The 16,135-nt window shown below is 47.3% G+C and overlaps 2 protein-coding genes across 5 annotated transcripts in view; one reads left to right on the top strand and one right to left on the bottom strand.

Moving 5' to 3' along the window:
* The window catches only part of DNAI1 (dynein axonemal intermediate chain 1), a 124,257-nt gene that overhangs the window by 53,535 nt on the left and 54,587 nt on the right, over positions 1–16,135 (bottom strand). The window lies entirely within an intron of this gene.
* FAM219A (family with sequence similarity 219 member A) overlaps positions 1,736–16,135 on the top strand; it is a 52,489-nt gene continuing 38,089 nt past the window's right edge. For all 4 annotated transcript variants that reach the window (XM_069476532.1, XM_069476531.1, XM_069476530.1 and 1 more), the window contains exon 1: positions 1,736–2,060. In XM_069476532.1, coding sequence (XP_069332633.1) covers positions 2,001–2,060 — 60 coding nt within the window. In that variant the 5' untranslated portion in view covers positions 1,736–2,000. The remainder of the gene's footprint in view (positions 2,061–16,135) is intronic.

Here is a 16,135-nt window from a genome sequence, read left to right as displayed (position 1 = left end):
CAACATAAAACTAAGGCATGGCCATACCGGAAGAGCAGTTTTCCCATGGCTGCAGAGATCTAAGAGAGATAGGTCCATCTGCTATAGAAGGCCAAGTGAAAGAAGCAGAGGAGCAAAGGCTAATTTGGAGGAGGCCAGACCAAAATATGTAAAGTCATAAATAGCATGGATGCAGATTTGCTCTCCACGCCTCAATATACCTAGGCTTGAGTGAGGTAAATTTAGAAGAAATAAATAGAAGTCCTGCTTTACAGAGTTAGAAATTGCACATTAGCCACAGAGTGGTAATTCGTTAATGGTTTGGAAAAAGTTATTCCTGGAGGACTAAGTGGCTTCACCACAGAGAGCTCCTGGAGAAGCTGGGACTACCTTACCTTCCATGGTGATGCTGAGGAGAAAAGTAGAACTCTGGGCTCAGTGGGTTAAGGGAGGTGACTCTTGTGGGTTTTTTTGTGAGAAGGGATGACATCTGGCCAGGTGGCAACAAGGACATAACGTTCACATGGCTGAATGAGTCACAGGAGTGGACCAGGGGCTCACAGGGAAGAGAGACATATGAGGTGGCAGAAACAGTTGGGGGCCAGTGTTCGTGTTGTGCAGTGGGGGTGGGGGCCAGGGATGGGAAAAGAATCTCTCTCCTCTTCCTCTTCGCCTGACCTCTCTCTTTACAAGTCTCCCAGCATAGAAAATCTGAACCAAATTCCTGCAGGTAATCTGTTCTGTGTCTCCTGTACAGTTCTCTTGCACCCCCTCTGTGGGCTCCCAAAAGGCAAGGCCTGCGTCCCCACCTAGCCCAACTTTGGGCACACAGAAAAGGGTTGGACCAGTAACTCCTTAGGACCAGAATGTGAGGGGAATGAGGGACAGACTGGTGGGAGTGGGCCTGGGGGCGCTAAGGAGGAGGGACTGGCCAGGATGATTCTGTGGAGAGAGTGGTGCGAGGGGATGGGAATGGTGAGAGAAAGGCAAGTAGGAAAGAGGTAAGAAACAGTGGGTTAGGGGTAATATGGGAGATGAAGCCAGGATCAGTGGGAGAGGGCCGTTCAGAGTCACAGGTCAGTGGGCACACAGGCCAGAGATCACAAGGAAGAGGTTAGGGGTCAACAGAAAAAAGATTACAGATCAGTAGGAGAGGCATGGTCAATGGTCATTGGCGGCGAAAGTCAGAGGTCATCGGGAGAGGGCAGGTGGGGCTGTGCATTACCGGCTTACGAGGCGGTTTATGAGGAACCTTCGCAGAAGCAGGAAGCATCTCAACCCCTGGAGAGCCTACAAAACGCTCCCTCGCCTGAGGACAAGAAGTTTGTCCGCCTGCTCGACCACGCACAGGAAGTTTGAACTCTCTTCCACTTCAATTCCCAGTCGCAGGGGTTCTTTGGGGACAGCCGACGTTGTGGGTCCCTGTGCCCTTGCAGGATAGAATCGACTCCTCCCTGACGCGGTTACCCAGCAACCGACCGGCAGCCCAGGCGCAGGCGCCTCTGGCGCCCCCAGCCAGCCCGGCGAGGAGGCGGGACTGGGAGCGCGGGGAGCCTCAGTCTGCACTAAGCCCCGCCCCTCAGGATAATAAGACAGGCGGCCGCGAGTATTCGGAACTCCTGCATGTGGGAAGGGCTGGGGTGCCCAGGCACCGCCTCCTCATGAATAATGCAGAGCCCGGGCGGTGTCCCGGACCCGGAAGTGGAGTTGCCGAGTCACCGCAGTGGCTGAGCTGCTGACAGGAGGCGGCCGCGGAGTAGGAGGAGAGGCGAGACCTGCGGCTCTGCCAGGCCACAGCCGCGGTAGCGCTAGGGAAGCCCACGGAGCCACGCCGGCCTCAGCCACCCTGCGAACCTCTCGCCCTCCGCCCACTCCTCCGTCCGCCCGGCCGCCTGCCAGGCCGCCAGGTCCGGGGCGGCCTAGTCTGCATCACCCGCCGGGCTCCTGGGGCCGCCGCCCCGCGCGGTCCCGTTGGCGTCCCCGGCCGCGCCCGGCCCCTGGCCCACTCGCCCGCCGGCACCATGATGGAGGAGATCGACCGGTTCCAGGTGCCCACCGCGCACTCGGAGATGCAGCCGCTGGTGAGGGGGCGGGCGGCGGGCAGGCCAGGGCCTGGAAGGGGCGCCGCTTGAGGGGGAGGCAGGGAATCAGGCCGTGGGGATTATGCGGAGGGGCCGCCATCGAATGGGGCAAAGAGAGCTCTGAAAACGCATTGCCGGTTGAGGGGGACTTGCAGGACAAGAAAACCGTGGGAAATACACAGGATGAGAGCAAAGGGATTTGTAAGGGCGGAGGGCACCGTCGGCGGAGGCAGAGCGCCGTCGGATGGAAAGGTGAGGGGCACAATGGTGCACACCGCTAGTGGAGGCTCATAGCCCCGGCTATGACAAGAGAACTATTATGGGGCACCTTCGGCAGCAGGCCCAGGGGCTGGGATGCGAAGTGGGGGGGCGTTTAGCCCTAGAGACCTGTGATGCTTAAGGCGGGGGAGCAGTCAGGCTGAAAGAGACTGGGAATAGGCTTTTAGAAAAGGAGGGGCCTGCCCGCCTGTCCGCTGAATATGGATAGAGCACTGGGCCAGGGCCAGGGACCAGGGGGGTCTGTGCAGGACCTGGGAATTCCATTCTTTTCCGGAGGGAGCGCAGGCATTCCAGGCTGTGGGTATCTGAACTGGGAAGGACAGTGCGAGGTGGAGAAACGGGTACGGATGAGAACGCTTGAGGAGGTGGGGCTGCTCTGGAGCCGCCTGTGCCTACCAGTTCGGAAGAGCCCCCATCATCCTAGGCCTACGTGCCTGGAGTCCTTTGCTGGGCGCGGATCCTGCCGCCTGTCCGCGGTCCCGGAGTCAGGGAGGAATGATGTCATCGCCGCCTGCGCGGAGGGGAGGGCGACAGCGGGTGCACCGAGGCCAGGCCTAAGGGTGAATATGCCCCCTGGCCACCTCCCAGGGGGCTACCTGACTCTGCCTGGCGACAGCGGAACGGGAGACGCGGAGGCCTAGCCAGCTGGTATAGAGAGAGGTGGAAGGGAGGGAGCACCTAGGCAGGGTCTCTTTGCTTTCTTCCTTGGAGTCAGAGAACAGGAACTGGAAAAAGGCAGGGCCTGTTAGGAACCTGAAAGTGTGGATGCTCTATTCTCTGAGCTCTGCTGGAGCTGAGCTCTCCAAGTTCTGAAGCTTTGGGGCTCCCTAAGTCTCCTCCCTCTGTGTTGGATGGGGTGGCCAGGAACAGGTTCTACCCTTGGGCCCACAGCCCCTGGCTGACAGGTGTGCTTTTTGGCTTCCTGGGCAAGTAACCTGCCCATTACAGCAGCCAAGATGAGCCTTGGCAAGGACCCATCACCGCCTCTATGCCACACCTTTTGGGGAATGGTAGAGAGAATCATTAGTAGCCACCTAGTAGGAAATAAGTGGATTTTTTTCCCCTTTTGTGACTACTTAGTTCTAGAAACCAAAATAAAGAAGCTTTACAGAATGTACAATATTAAACTGGAGAGACAGATGCTGCAGGACTTTCTCCTAGCCTGATGCCATCATTGGGTTATCTGGGAGCCAGAAAATCCTGGAGAGAAGTCCATCCCATAAACTTAAAGAAGGACTTTGGGCTGGCTAAAGAGAACTTTCCTTTCTGAGTTGTCTTTCCAGCCAACCTGCTGTCAAACTAGATTGCCCTTCCAGTTCTAAGCATCTAATCAAGAACCAGAAAGGAGGGTGGATGAAGGAGGAGGAGGAGGAGGTTCAAGTGAGCCAGGAGAAGAAAGCTATGAGTTGGTTCTCATCTCCCATCTGGGGTTCTTGAGAAGGGAGGCAATAACTGACCAAGAAAAGGAGAGAAGGATTAGGCCCACCAGGTTCTGTTAGTTGTCCTTGGTGCCTCTGTTATCACCTGAAGTTCTGAGTAGTGGTTTGTCTGGGTAGAGGACTCCTGAGCTGTTTCTGGTTTGTGCTGTGTGGCCCTGGAGTAGAAGTACTGGTGACAAGGAGGCACTTAGAAAAACTGTGGCTGCCTTCAGACCCTTTTCTGAAGGGCTAAAGTAACCCCTGTCTGCAAGAGAATACTTTGTTCAGATTGAGTAAGAGCCTTATGGAAATAGCAAAATAGTCATCCCCCATTTGGAGGACATAAACATTTCTCTGCTTCTTGACCTCTGTCCCCAGGTTGTAGTCTAGAGGCAACCTAAAACTCCTTAAATTACGTGTTTGTTATTGAGACCAGTAGAATCTTGCGTGGTATTTCCCCAGTAACCTTCACTTTGGGGCATAAGGAATCAAGATAGTATACCATGGGGATAAAGGGCAGAAGAGAGGGCAAAATGGCTCTTTGTGGGTATTTGGGTAGATCATAAAAACTAGAATCCCAGGCTCAGACTCAGCTGTGACCTGTTTCATTTTTGCTATTATTTATTGAGACCTCTAAGTCTCTCCTCTTCCCTAGACTGTTTTCTCATTTATGAAGACAAACTATTTAAAGTTTAAACAATAGATCCCCACTCCCCATTCCAAAGACTATCATAGAGACCCGATGCCATTGATTTGGCAGATTGATTCACCAAATAATTATTGAGCATCTGCTCTATTCCAGTTACTACACTAAGTATTAGGGACACAGTGGTTAACAACACAGATGCAGATGTGGTCCTGCCCTCCTGGAGCTCACAGTTCATAAAAAAGTTTATTTCTTGGCCGGGCGCGGTGGCTCACGCCTGTAATCCTAGCACTCTGGGAGGCCGAGGTGGGTGGATCGCTCGAGGTCAGGAGTTTGAGACCAGCCTGAGCAAGAGTGAGACTCTGTCTCTACTAAAAATAGAAAGAAATTATCTGGCCAACTAAAAACATATATAGAAAAAATTAACCGGGCATGGTGGCGCATGCCTGTAGTCCCAGCTACTCGGGAGGCTGAGGCAGTAGGATCGCTTAAGCCCAGGAGTTTGAGGTTGCTATGAGCTAGGCTGATGCCACGGCACTCACTCTAGCCCGAGTAACAGAGTGAGACTCTGTCTCAAAAAAAAAAAAAAAAAAAAAGATTTATTTCTTTACTCCTTCAATGTGAGCCCCCTTGAGGGCAGAGCAGGGGCTGCCTCCTTAAGTCCCAAGGGAGTAGGTAAATGTTGGTGCTAGCATCATTGCCCCTTTCTGAACCAAGCTATACGGATAGAGGCCTGTTACTTGAGCTCCATAATCAGATAATTCTCTCCAACCCATAGTAGTGGGAAGGATCTAGAGGCATTCCTTATTTAGAAAGATAAACTCTAGGGGGAGCACATCTTTTTTTTTTTTTTTTTTTTTACTTGAAAGAGAAACTCAAGCTTGGAAAGAAGGCCTGGGGGAGTGGCAGGAGCTGGGAGAGAAGGCACAGCCAGCAGATCTGGGTGTTTCCAAGGTGCTAATTTAAGCATTAGTTCTCAGCTAGTGGGAGGAAGAGGAAGAGATCTCTGCCATGTTATTGCTGCTGCTGTTGTCACAGCTGCATGGAGCCTCCTGTCTGGGGTGGGAGTTTGCCTGAAGGGAATAGCTTCCCTCCTTTCCCTATCACACCAATTATTTAATTGGCCTGGCTGCATCTCAGCAGCTGAACCAGGCCTGGGCCTATCCCTGAGAGCTCCCCAGGGTCTCCTGCTGTCTCCTTATGAAAGGAATGAGAGCTCCTCTTAGAGACCTATCCACTGGGCTCCATTCCTGCTGTGTCTATCTCCCAGGCAATCCTGAGTGTTTTTGAGCACAGATACTCCCAAACAAACTGCCAGGGATAGGCACACTTAGTGTGTCAGCTCTGTGTCCGAGCCATGCACCACACTGACCTAGATAAGCTCCCAACAGCCCAAGGCTTTCTGTTGAGCAGTTGGGTCAAGTTTAGGCTGTCGTTTGTATGAGTAACAGGGATAGGTTCTCTGGCCTTATTTTCTGCTCTGCTCATTGGTGCAGCTGCATAGTCTATATCTTCTCTCTGGCAGCAATTGGAAAGGAAGAAATTTGTTGCAAGAAAAACAAATGGAGCTTTTAAGCACTTAATTGTGTCAGGCAATGCCCTGCCTTCTGTGCTCTCAGAGGCCAAAGAGACTTAAAGAATGGCATATGGCACCAGACAGGGTCTCTGCATACTTGACAGAAATGCTAGTCTGGCCTCACTGAAATCAGGTTATCTGTTAATACTCTTTAGTTCATGAGCATTAGCTATGTATCTGCTCAGTTCCAGGTACTTTAAGGATACAGAGACAAGAGAGATCTCTCCAGCAGATGGCCAGGAGAAGGACGGGCTCACATGGCTACAGGAAGGTTTTTAGATACATGTCAGAAAAGAGTGGAGATCAATGGAGGGTGTTCCTGAGAAAGAGTGACACCTCCCTTGAGAGAAGGTGAAGAATGCCAAGGTTTTGACCCTTTGACTACATGAGCTTGGAAAGGAGTTTCAGACTCTTACTGCCTCCTGACATTCGGGGATGGGGATGGTCAGGACCAGACACTAATTCAATAGGTGGGCCACAGTAGCTCCTGAAGGAGGCAGAGAAACGATTATAAAGATAGCAAGTAGCCACTATAGAAAATTGGCGTACATGTATTCTATGGTCTAGGCACCTTAAATTGCCTCCTTGTAGCCAGATGACTTTTCCATTTAAGGGTGAATTCTTATAGTGGGTCCATGTGGCTTGTGACCCAGCAGTATTTCTCAGGCTCCTGGGGAGAGGCACCCCTTCTCTGCCTTCCTGTATTGCAAACCGAGGATCAGGTTTGGCCAGGCCTTTAGCCCCTTATTACTCATCTCCTCATCCAACAAACACTGAGTAAGAACCTACTCTCTGCTAGGTATTATGCTAGGTTCAGTAACACAGAATCTTGCTCCAGGGATTTGCACAGTCTAGCACAGGTGGAGGCGTTATAGAATAGTGAACAATGCAAGAGAAGTAAGAAACAGGCCCAGTAGGACCAAAGGAAAGCAAAAAGGGCTCTTATCAAGTGATCAGGAAGGCTTCATAGAGGAGACATTGCTGAATTGACCCTTGGAAGAGTACTAGAAGCTTGGCAGACTGACAAGATGAGGTGAAGGCAAGAATTCCAGGCAAAGGTCACGGTAGAAGAAACTAAAGGGTGCATTTGGAATGAATGAAGTATTGTAATTAAGGGACTAACATGATCAAATTTGAGTTTAAGTTATCATTCCAGTGGTGGATGAGAGATTGGAGAAGATGAGACTGGAAGTTGGAAAACTAATACAGAGGTGGGTGTAATAATCCAGCTAAGAGATAAACGGCTGCACTAAAGCAGAAGCAGAGAAAGAGGAGGGGAAAGATACACAGATGCTAATAAGGTGGAATAGGCAGGATATAATGATACCTGTTTGGAGGTGGGATGGAGAGGTAGGCAGTTAAGGATGACCCCCAGGTTTGTGGCATGGACACCTGGATGTAGGAAGGGACTACTATTACTCAGGAAATTCAAGGGCCCATGTATCTCTTGGCTTAACCAGCTGCTATAATAATAGATAAGACTGCCATTTTCCTTTGCTTTACTGCTGAAGCTACATTCTTAGGGTTTTAGGGAACCCAGGAGTCCTGGAAAACCAAAGGTCAGAGTGGCACTGGCCCCACAGCCTCAAAAGGGCTGCTGAGAAATGTGCTCCCTGCCAGCGAATACCTTTCCCCTACAACCTACTTTGATGATGCAAGAGAACTGGTGGCAGCAAGGACCCATAGTGGGTTTTTGTTGTTGTTTTTCTCTTTCCAGCAGTACTTTTCTGAAGGAAAAATAAAATCCTTTGTTGTCTGAGTGTTTTATGTTGCAGTTTCTGGCCTGGCCTTTTCCCATCATTCTGGTTAAACCTGTGGGTTTATTTCTGACTGATTGACTGAGCTGGGCCCTTTCACTGATTGCTTCTAGAATCAATGTGTGTGTTACTACATCACCTGCAAGGGTCAGAATGGAAAAGGACATGTGTTTCCCTCTTCCAAGACCAGCCTGAAAAGCTGCATTTGGGGTAGAAGCAGCACCCAGGCTACTATCTTCTAGGCAAGGATGTCAAGAGAGCAGGCTTCTGGGGAGAGACTACTCAGAGGTGACTTGGCTTCTCAGAGGTCCCAAGTGTGGCCTCTGCAAGCAGGTGGTTCTGTGGTAGCTGGGGTTCAGGCTGAGTCATTCCCAGCCCCCCGTTGCCTACTGTACTTGACTGTCTATGGCCCAAAGTGAACAAAAATGGAAAACAGAGGCTTCTTCACTCAAACCTGATTAGTCTCAGGGACCCTCTCCCCTCCTTGAAAGGGCAGATGGAGGCTTGTGTGTGGAAAAGGAACATGGGAAATTCAGCTTCATGGGCTTAGCTGCTTCATACCTTCCGTCAGGCCTGGGAGAACTGGTATAGGAAGCCCCAAAAGGGGTGGGAAGAGGAGAATCTGGCTAAGGTAGATACCCAGAGGTGCTGGTTGAAGGAAGCAAGAGGTGTGGTTCAGCAGGGTCCCAAGTCATTGTTTCTTAGGGAGGCTCTGGTGGGAATCTGGCTTTCTGGGTGGGAGAAAGGAAGGAAGGAAGGAAGCAGAGAAGGGAACCAGTCTGGATCTGGCTCTGCTCTGGAGTTCGGAAATTGGCACATGACCCAAAGGCCCCACTGTGGTGCAGCTGAGTGAATTTCTCGGCTTCAGGGAGGGGATATGGAGTGGGGAAGTTGTCTAGGAAGGAGGCCCAGAGGATCTGGCCTGGGAGAGTGGGTGGACACAGGCTCACAGGAGTTCCTCCCTAGGCTTTACATTCTCAGAAGCCAGTTCAAACAAATCTGCACTTATATCTATTGTTATTGTTATTCAGAGATGTCAAATTTAGGATCAGATGGTTGTGATTATTGATGGTCAATTTTAAGTTTCTGTGATGATGGTGAGGCGTGTGAGTGTGTGCACAAGCAAGAGAGGACTAATGGCCATGAAGGGTGTTTTCTGAATGACCATTCTAGCTCTGAGAAGTGTAAGTATGATAAAAGGCCACATGCAGGCAGAAACAAGCCTAGCTGTTGTGGTTTCTTGCCTGGTTTTGCCTGTTTTGGCCACCAGACTCTTGGCTGTTATAAACAGAGTCCACCCCATCCATCTATCTAGAACAATATCTGAAGGGACAATTTAACTAAGATTTATTGAATTACCTATACTGACACTGTGGTATGAAAACCATATATATTTTACTGTGTAGTTAACTTAAACATAATTAGATATAAGCGATAAATGATTTATAGTTCCATATTAATTTCCAATTTTATCCTTATAAAGCAATTGGTGAAGCCTTTAGCCAAGCATGGCTTAGACCAGTATTTCCTATAGCATATTGTTAGGAATATTGATCCTTTGGGATACTTTATGGGGAAAAAAAAAGGCTCCATAGACAAATTCCTTTGGAAAACACTACATACTCTAGCCCATCACAATGTCTACTAGAATTCTAAAGGCTCTGAGAAGTCCTGCAGTAAAGGAACCTTTTCAACTCTGTTTAACTCAATGTTTCCCAAGCTTATCTAACTATAGAACCCTTTTTTCATGTTATATCTGTTAACATGAATCAGAACCAATGTGTTTCATGGAATACTCTTTGGGAAATTTTGGTTTACAAATTATTCTCTGTTCTGATCTAGATTTATATTCTTCCCAGTTCTTTTGAGCCTCTTTTATAATCCACACTATTTTGCCCTGTACTAGTGTCTAACAGGATATTGCAGATTTGTTTCAGGGACTGAACTTGTTGCCATCAATAGGAAGTTCTTAGTGAACTTTGGTCAGATGCAGAAGCAAATACTAAGTGCCTTGTTTTTCTCATGATATTTCTAAGGAGGTTTTATCTCCCTCATTTCCCTCTACCAAATGCTGGTTTGGTGCTTAATTTATTATTTTTGGACACCTTTATTGAGATATAATTTATATACTGTATACTTTAACCATTTCATCCTAGTGTGGATACTCCATGCCTTAGTTCTATTTCTCTTTTTTACCATGGGCTATGCTCTGTCCTTTTGTGTTCTACCAAGCAGTAGAGAAGATAAAGATTATAGTCCAAATCTTTTGTCAGGAAGAATCCATCTCAATTGGGATTTAAGTTGAAAAACTGATTCCCAGGCCGGGCGTGGTGGCTCACGCCTGTAATCCTAGCAGTCTGGGAGGCCAAGGCAGGAGGATCACTTGAGCTCAGGAGTTCGAGACCAGCCTGGGCCCTGAGCAAGAGTGAGACCCTGTCTCTACTAAAATAGAAAAAACTAGCCAGGAATGGTGGTACACAGCTGTAGTCCCAGCTACTCAGGAGGCTGAGGCAGGAGGATCGCTTGAGCCCAGGAGTTTGAGGTTGCAATGAGTTAGGCTGATGCCATGGCACTCTAGCTGGGGCGACAGAGTGAGACTCTGTCTCAAAAAGAAAAGAAAAAGAATAAGAAAAACTGATTCCCAGATTAGGAACATTTTAATACTTTTTCTGCAGTATCAATAAATGTCCCCACTGTTAACAACAGCTCAAGAGGCATTCCTGCATAATCACTTTACACCCTCCTACTCCATAGGCTATATAAAGCACGTATGATATACGGGGTTTATCCGTTATGCCAATGCCCAGTGATCAGTAGTGGCTGCCTGGAGGATTGAGTTAAGATGGATTCTAAGGCAGAGTCCTGGTTCCATGAGAAAGAGTGACATGGTTGATTTTCCATGTTTGCCATGGTCTTCAGCAGGGGGAATAGCCGTTCTAGTGTTCTGCTTGTCACTCTCGAAGGCTTGAATCATCATAGTTATCCTGGGCAAAGAACACAGGAAAGGGAGATTCTTGGGGATGTTAGCCAGCTCAGCAATCTGTTTCACTGAGGGGCTACAGTCTTATGATACGGCTCCTTAAGAAATGAATGGAGAAAACTGATCTTTTCTACCCTGATCTTCAGCATTGGTTTTTGAAGTATTAAATTAATGTAAAGTTAAACATCCTTTGGAAATAGATAGGCCAGGCAAACGGAAGTAACCTTGACTCTGCTGAGCAGATAAGAGGGGGAAAGAGGCAGATTCAGGAAAGATCTCATGAATATCATATGAGTGGTTGGCCACATTTAAAATGAAATCATAAGCCCTTAACCAAAGGAGCAAGAAGTAGTAAGCTATGAGGAGAGACCCTTAAGCCAGAAGTTACTGGAGATGAAAGGCCCTACCATGGGCTATATACAGCCTTAGCACTCTTTTCCCAGGCTAAATAGGCCCTGTTTTTTAACTTTTACCATTTCCTGGAGACTGTTTTCCAAATCCCCAGTCATCCTAGCTATCCTAGAGGATACTTTGAGTTTCTCACCCCTGAAATTGGACACAGACCTCTCCATGTGATCTGACCAGCATAGAGTACCATAGGGGCTGCCACTATCCACAATATTGATATTGTACTTATCTATCATTGTCAGTTCATATTTCATGATCATATTTAATAGCTGTACCTATTGTTCTATTAAACTTGGAACATATTAATATCTGAAATAGGGTAGCCCTGTTTTTTAGCAGTGTAAAATCGAGGCAAGAACCTGAAATCACATCTTGAGCTAGCCAATGAGTAGACAGAAAGCTTAAGGTAAGTCCACTCACTATATAACATAGCCACCAGAAAAGCTAATGTGCTGTTAGGCTGCATTAATAGAAACATGGAGTTCAGGTCCTAGGAAGTGATAATCTTACTCTGCCATATGCTGCACTGGTCAGCACTACCTGAAGTCCTACATTCTGTGCTGATATCATCATTCAGCAGAAGAATGAGTAGAATAATGAAAAGAGTCAAAACATCAAAGCCATGTCATGTAAGAATGGTTGGAAGAACTGAGATGTTCAACCTCAGTTGAATAAAACAGTCTCAGAGAAAGCATTTTAAGGTTTTCAAATGCCTAAAGGTCTAGGGTTAAGAAAGGAAAGGTTAGACTTACCTGTATTATCTGCAGCTTCATAGGGAGGAACCAGGGCCAGTGGGTGGGAGTGTGAACATGCTTCTATGTCCCATTTCTGGTGGTAGCAGTTCTTAAACTGGACTAGAGACCAGGGCACCTGGAGGACACATTGTTCTTTGCAAAACGCCACACTCTTTCCAAAGTAGGAGCTAGGAACAATATTCTAGCAGTAAACATGGCTCTATTATGTGTGTGCAATATAAACATGTCCCAAAAAATCCACTGTGATACTTAGCATGAACAGTAATTCTAGTTTTCTGATAATATGTGTTTGCCAATCTTTCCTATATTTCAAGGCCTGTCACAAAAATGCTATCTTCTTCATACATCGTTTTCTTTTTTTCAGTGAGATGCAAGCTCTCCGTTTTACCTGTCCCATGGCCCTACTACATTGTCTTTGTGCAAAACTGTCATAAAACAGTTGTCTTATCCCTATCTTAAATTCCTTTTAAGGTAGATAAAAAGATATTTCCAAAGCACCTGAACCACACTTTGTGAAGTAGATTGGGAAAATCATTTTTGTTCATTTTATAGATATGCAAGCAGGCTCCCAGAAAGTTACATAGACTTGGCCATTACCTAGCTGGAAGTTGGCATGGCCTTGACTAGAACCCGGGTATCCTGACTCCAGACCCATGATATTTCCTTCACAACTTGGGACCTAATTAAGTTCTACATCAAGCTTGAACTTCTCCACTGGCTTTTGAGGCATCTACACTTGGCCTCAAAGCTGGCCATACTTTCTACCATTCAAGCCAACTTTCTTTCTAGTACGTCCAGCCTTTCACCTCCTTTCATCTATTGGCACCTTGAGGCCTCTTTGCCTCTTACGATTTCTCTCCTTCTCTGCCTAATGCACTCTTGCCCATTCTTCAGAGATCAGTATAATTCCTCTTCTCCAGGAATCCTGCCCTGACTATTCTAGTGAGCTCTCAACCAATCCCAAAGCCTTTGTAACCTCTAGCAAATAATTTGACATATACAATATTATGGTTTAGGGTGTCCACTTTAATATTGTGAGTCTTGTCACCCCAACTCCCCTTTTATCTCCTTGGCAGATAGCTTCTGCACCCAGAGCTTACAGCCTGGCGAAGAAAAGACTTTTTCTGGTGAAACAGAACTACAGAAGAATACAGCTGGCTCCTTTAAGGATGAGTAAGAGCGGAAAGGAGGTTGGGAGGCTATCCTAAGGAAGGAAACCGTAGAGACCCAGAGGGGAATGAGTAGGAGGTGGGAGTTAGTGAATGGAGTAGAAGGTACATGTTGAGGAATTATGGGAGATTCAGGGGTATACAGGGTTGGGGCATTCATTCATTATTCAAAAAACATCTATATGCTATATGCAAGACACTGAACCAGACACAGGGAATAAAATGATGAATAAAGCAAATAGGGACCCTGCCTTTATGAGCTGGCAATACGGTGAGAGAAAAAGATACCAAACAAATAAAGCAGAATAATAAATTCTTCTCTCACATTAGGAAGGGGATGTCAAGTAAGGCTTCTATGAGAAAGTGATGTTTGAGTTCAGACCACAGGATAAGAAGGACCTTGACTGCTCTGACAAGGAGTGACTTGCTTCTTGCTCCCCAGTGGGGGGAGCAAGAGTTGGTAATCAGAGTCCCATATAAATTGGCCTTTCTCCATCCTCTCCCTTTGCAGCATTAGGTAAGTGTTCAGACATAGTGAGGAACATAGGAGGGCCAGTCCAGCCCCTCTCCCACTGGTAACAGAGCTGATAACTGTGCTTATGGCTTTGTTGTGGGGCTGGAGAAGTTATTAATAGAGTTATGATCTTGAACATTTAATGAGCAAAAAACTTAGCTCTGCTGACAAAGAGCTCCTACCTGACTCGTCCAACATTGTATGACTTGTACACATTCTTTTGGAGATGGAAAAAGTATTTGGAGATCTTAGAGGAAAGGAAGAGTGCCAGCCTGAATGTCCTGTTCTTGGTTTGTCAGGCATGGGATATTCTCCTTACCACAAAAACCAAATGTGTAGGCCACTGTGTCTGGGGGCAGACCTGCCTCTAGTGGGAAAGCTGGTAGCCACACTGGCATGCAGATTGCAGCAACTGGTAAGAGGGGCCTCCATTGGTCCTCCTATCAATCCTGAAGCTGTTCTCTGAGGATTTTAGCTTCCAGAAAGTTCCTCTCTGCTATCAGCTGGCCTGCTGCTTCTAGCCCTGGCTTAGAGGAGACTATAGACTCAGTGCAAGACCAAATGGGGATAAGGATGTGGGGAAGTGGTGGTGGCTAGTGGTTTGGGGAATAAGAGGGAGAATTATGTGAAGTTGGGGAGGGAGACCAAGTTGGAGGGTGGTATTTAATGTAGCAAACATTGGCACCAAAGGGAACTAGTCAGGAACCAAGATTTGACCATCTGTCAGCCTTCTTATCACCTTCCTAATGGAACCTCATGTTTCACATCCTTCATTTGCCAGGGGCTGAGACATAGCAGAGAGGCAGTCTCAGGAAGCTCATGCAAGAGGAATTGGTTTGAGTATCCTTGAAGGGCTGGGGAGATCAGGATGAGCTAGCAAGGAGCACAGGGCTCAGGGCAGGAGCTGTGCATAGTGGTGGTAAGAAGTCGGCTGGGTACATCCTAGCTACCACTTTTGTTATGACCTTTGGTCAGTCTCCTAACCTCTTTTGAGCTATTTGTAAAATAAATAAGATTATATATGTGAAAATGAACTGCAAATTACTATATTATTTCTGGTCTAAGGATTGTTGATGATGAAGGGGTTGGTGATTTCCTTTTTCCGTCAGTGGTTCCCAAGGGAACTTTTATGGGATAGGGTGAGGAGATGGTTTATTTTTCTCATCACCAAATGAGAAGAGTCCTTGGCCTCTTTAACAGGGCTGTGGTGAGGCCAGGCTGGAGACAGAAGTGCTCTTTGCTCTCACTGATCCCCAGAAGGGGCTCACATTGAATGGACCTGGGCTGGAGGAGCTGCAGAGGGCCACGGAGGCCCTGCCCCTCCCCCTCCTGCCATGGCAAAGTCCCATTAGCAGAGTGGGCCCTTCCTGGAGAGCCCCACTATTGATAATAGCAGCAGTGTCCTGCTGATGTTCCAGTTCCCTGATGTCAACTCTCAGGGATTAAGAAACATACAAAAGAAAAAGGACTGCATTGCTTTTCCTCTCCCCATGTCAGTGGTCTAGAGGAGGCAGATCCAGTCTACTGACTTCCTTCCAATTTTTAAATGTTTTGCCATGGAAATTTTCAAACATATACAAAGTAGAAAAAAAGGTAAAACAAATCCCCTAGTTCTCATCACCCATCTTCAACAATTATCAACACAAGGCTAATCTTGTTTCACTCATACCCTACCCACTGGATTATGTTGAATAATTATTCGTCTATAACATTATAGTATGTTTCTCTAAAAATGATAATTTTAAACATAACAACAGGCCGGGTGCGGTGGCTCACTCCTATAATCCTAGCACTGTGGGAGGCCGAGGCAGGAAGATTGCCTGAGCTCAGGAATTTGAGACCAGCCTGAGCAAGAGTGAGACCCCTGTCTCTACTAAAAATAGAAAAATTAGCCAGACATGGTGGTGCTCACCTGTAATACCAGCTACTCTGGAGGCTGATACCTGTGGACTAGGAAGGCAGAGAATTAACAGGGGTTCTTTGCTGTGCAAATGTGAAGGAAACTCCTGATGAAATTATGGACTGAGGCAATGACTATCAAGAGCTGCTGAAAACATTCAAACAAACCGACTAGAATTTTTATGATGTTAAGGAATTATTATTTTTAGGTGTGATAATGGTATTGTCATGGTTTTTTTTTTCCCCTGAGACAGAGTCTTGCTCTGTCACCTGAGCTAGAGTGCCATGGTGTCAGCCAAGCTCACAGCAAACTAAAACTCCTGGGCACAAGTGATTCTCCTGCTTCAGCCTCCAGAGTAGCTGGTATTACAGGTGAGCACCACCATGTCTGGCTAATGGGTCTCTGGCCCTCTCTCTTTTAGGTCTACTTTTTCTACCACTGCCCTTATCCTGAACCATCATTTCCTTTCTTATCAACCCAAAATGGCCCTGGGGTGTCTTCAGATCACAAGTACTCCTCCCTGCTTCATTAGGGACCTGTGCCTCTCTGATGGGAAAGTCCTTATTTAGAGCCTGTTCTCACTGAGACAGCAGCACCTCCCCTCATGAAGCTCCTGGCTTTGCTCTCTGTGAATCCTGCAGCCATGCTTGACCCATACTAGAGAGGGGAAGCA

Source organism: Eulemur rufifrons, chromosome 7 (genome assembly GCF_041146395.1).
Source record: "Eulemur rufifrons isolate Redbay chromosome 7, OSU_ERuf_1, whole genome shotgun sequence".
NCBI classification, from domain to species: Eukaryota; Metazoa; Chordata; class Mammalia; order Primates; family Lemuridae; genus Eulemur; species Eulemur rufifrons.
Note: the sequence above shows the minus strand (reverse complement) of the source record. Positions and strands in the feature narration are given on the sequence as shown.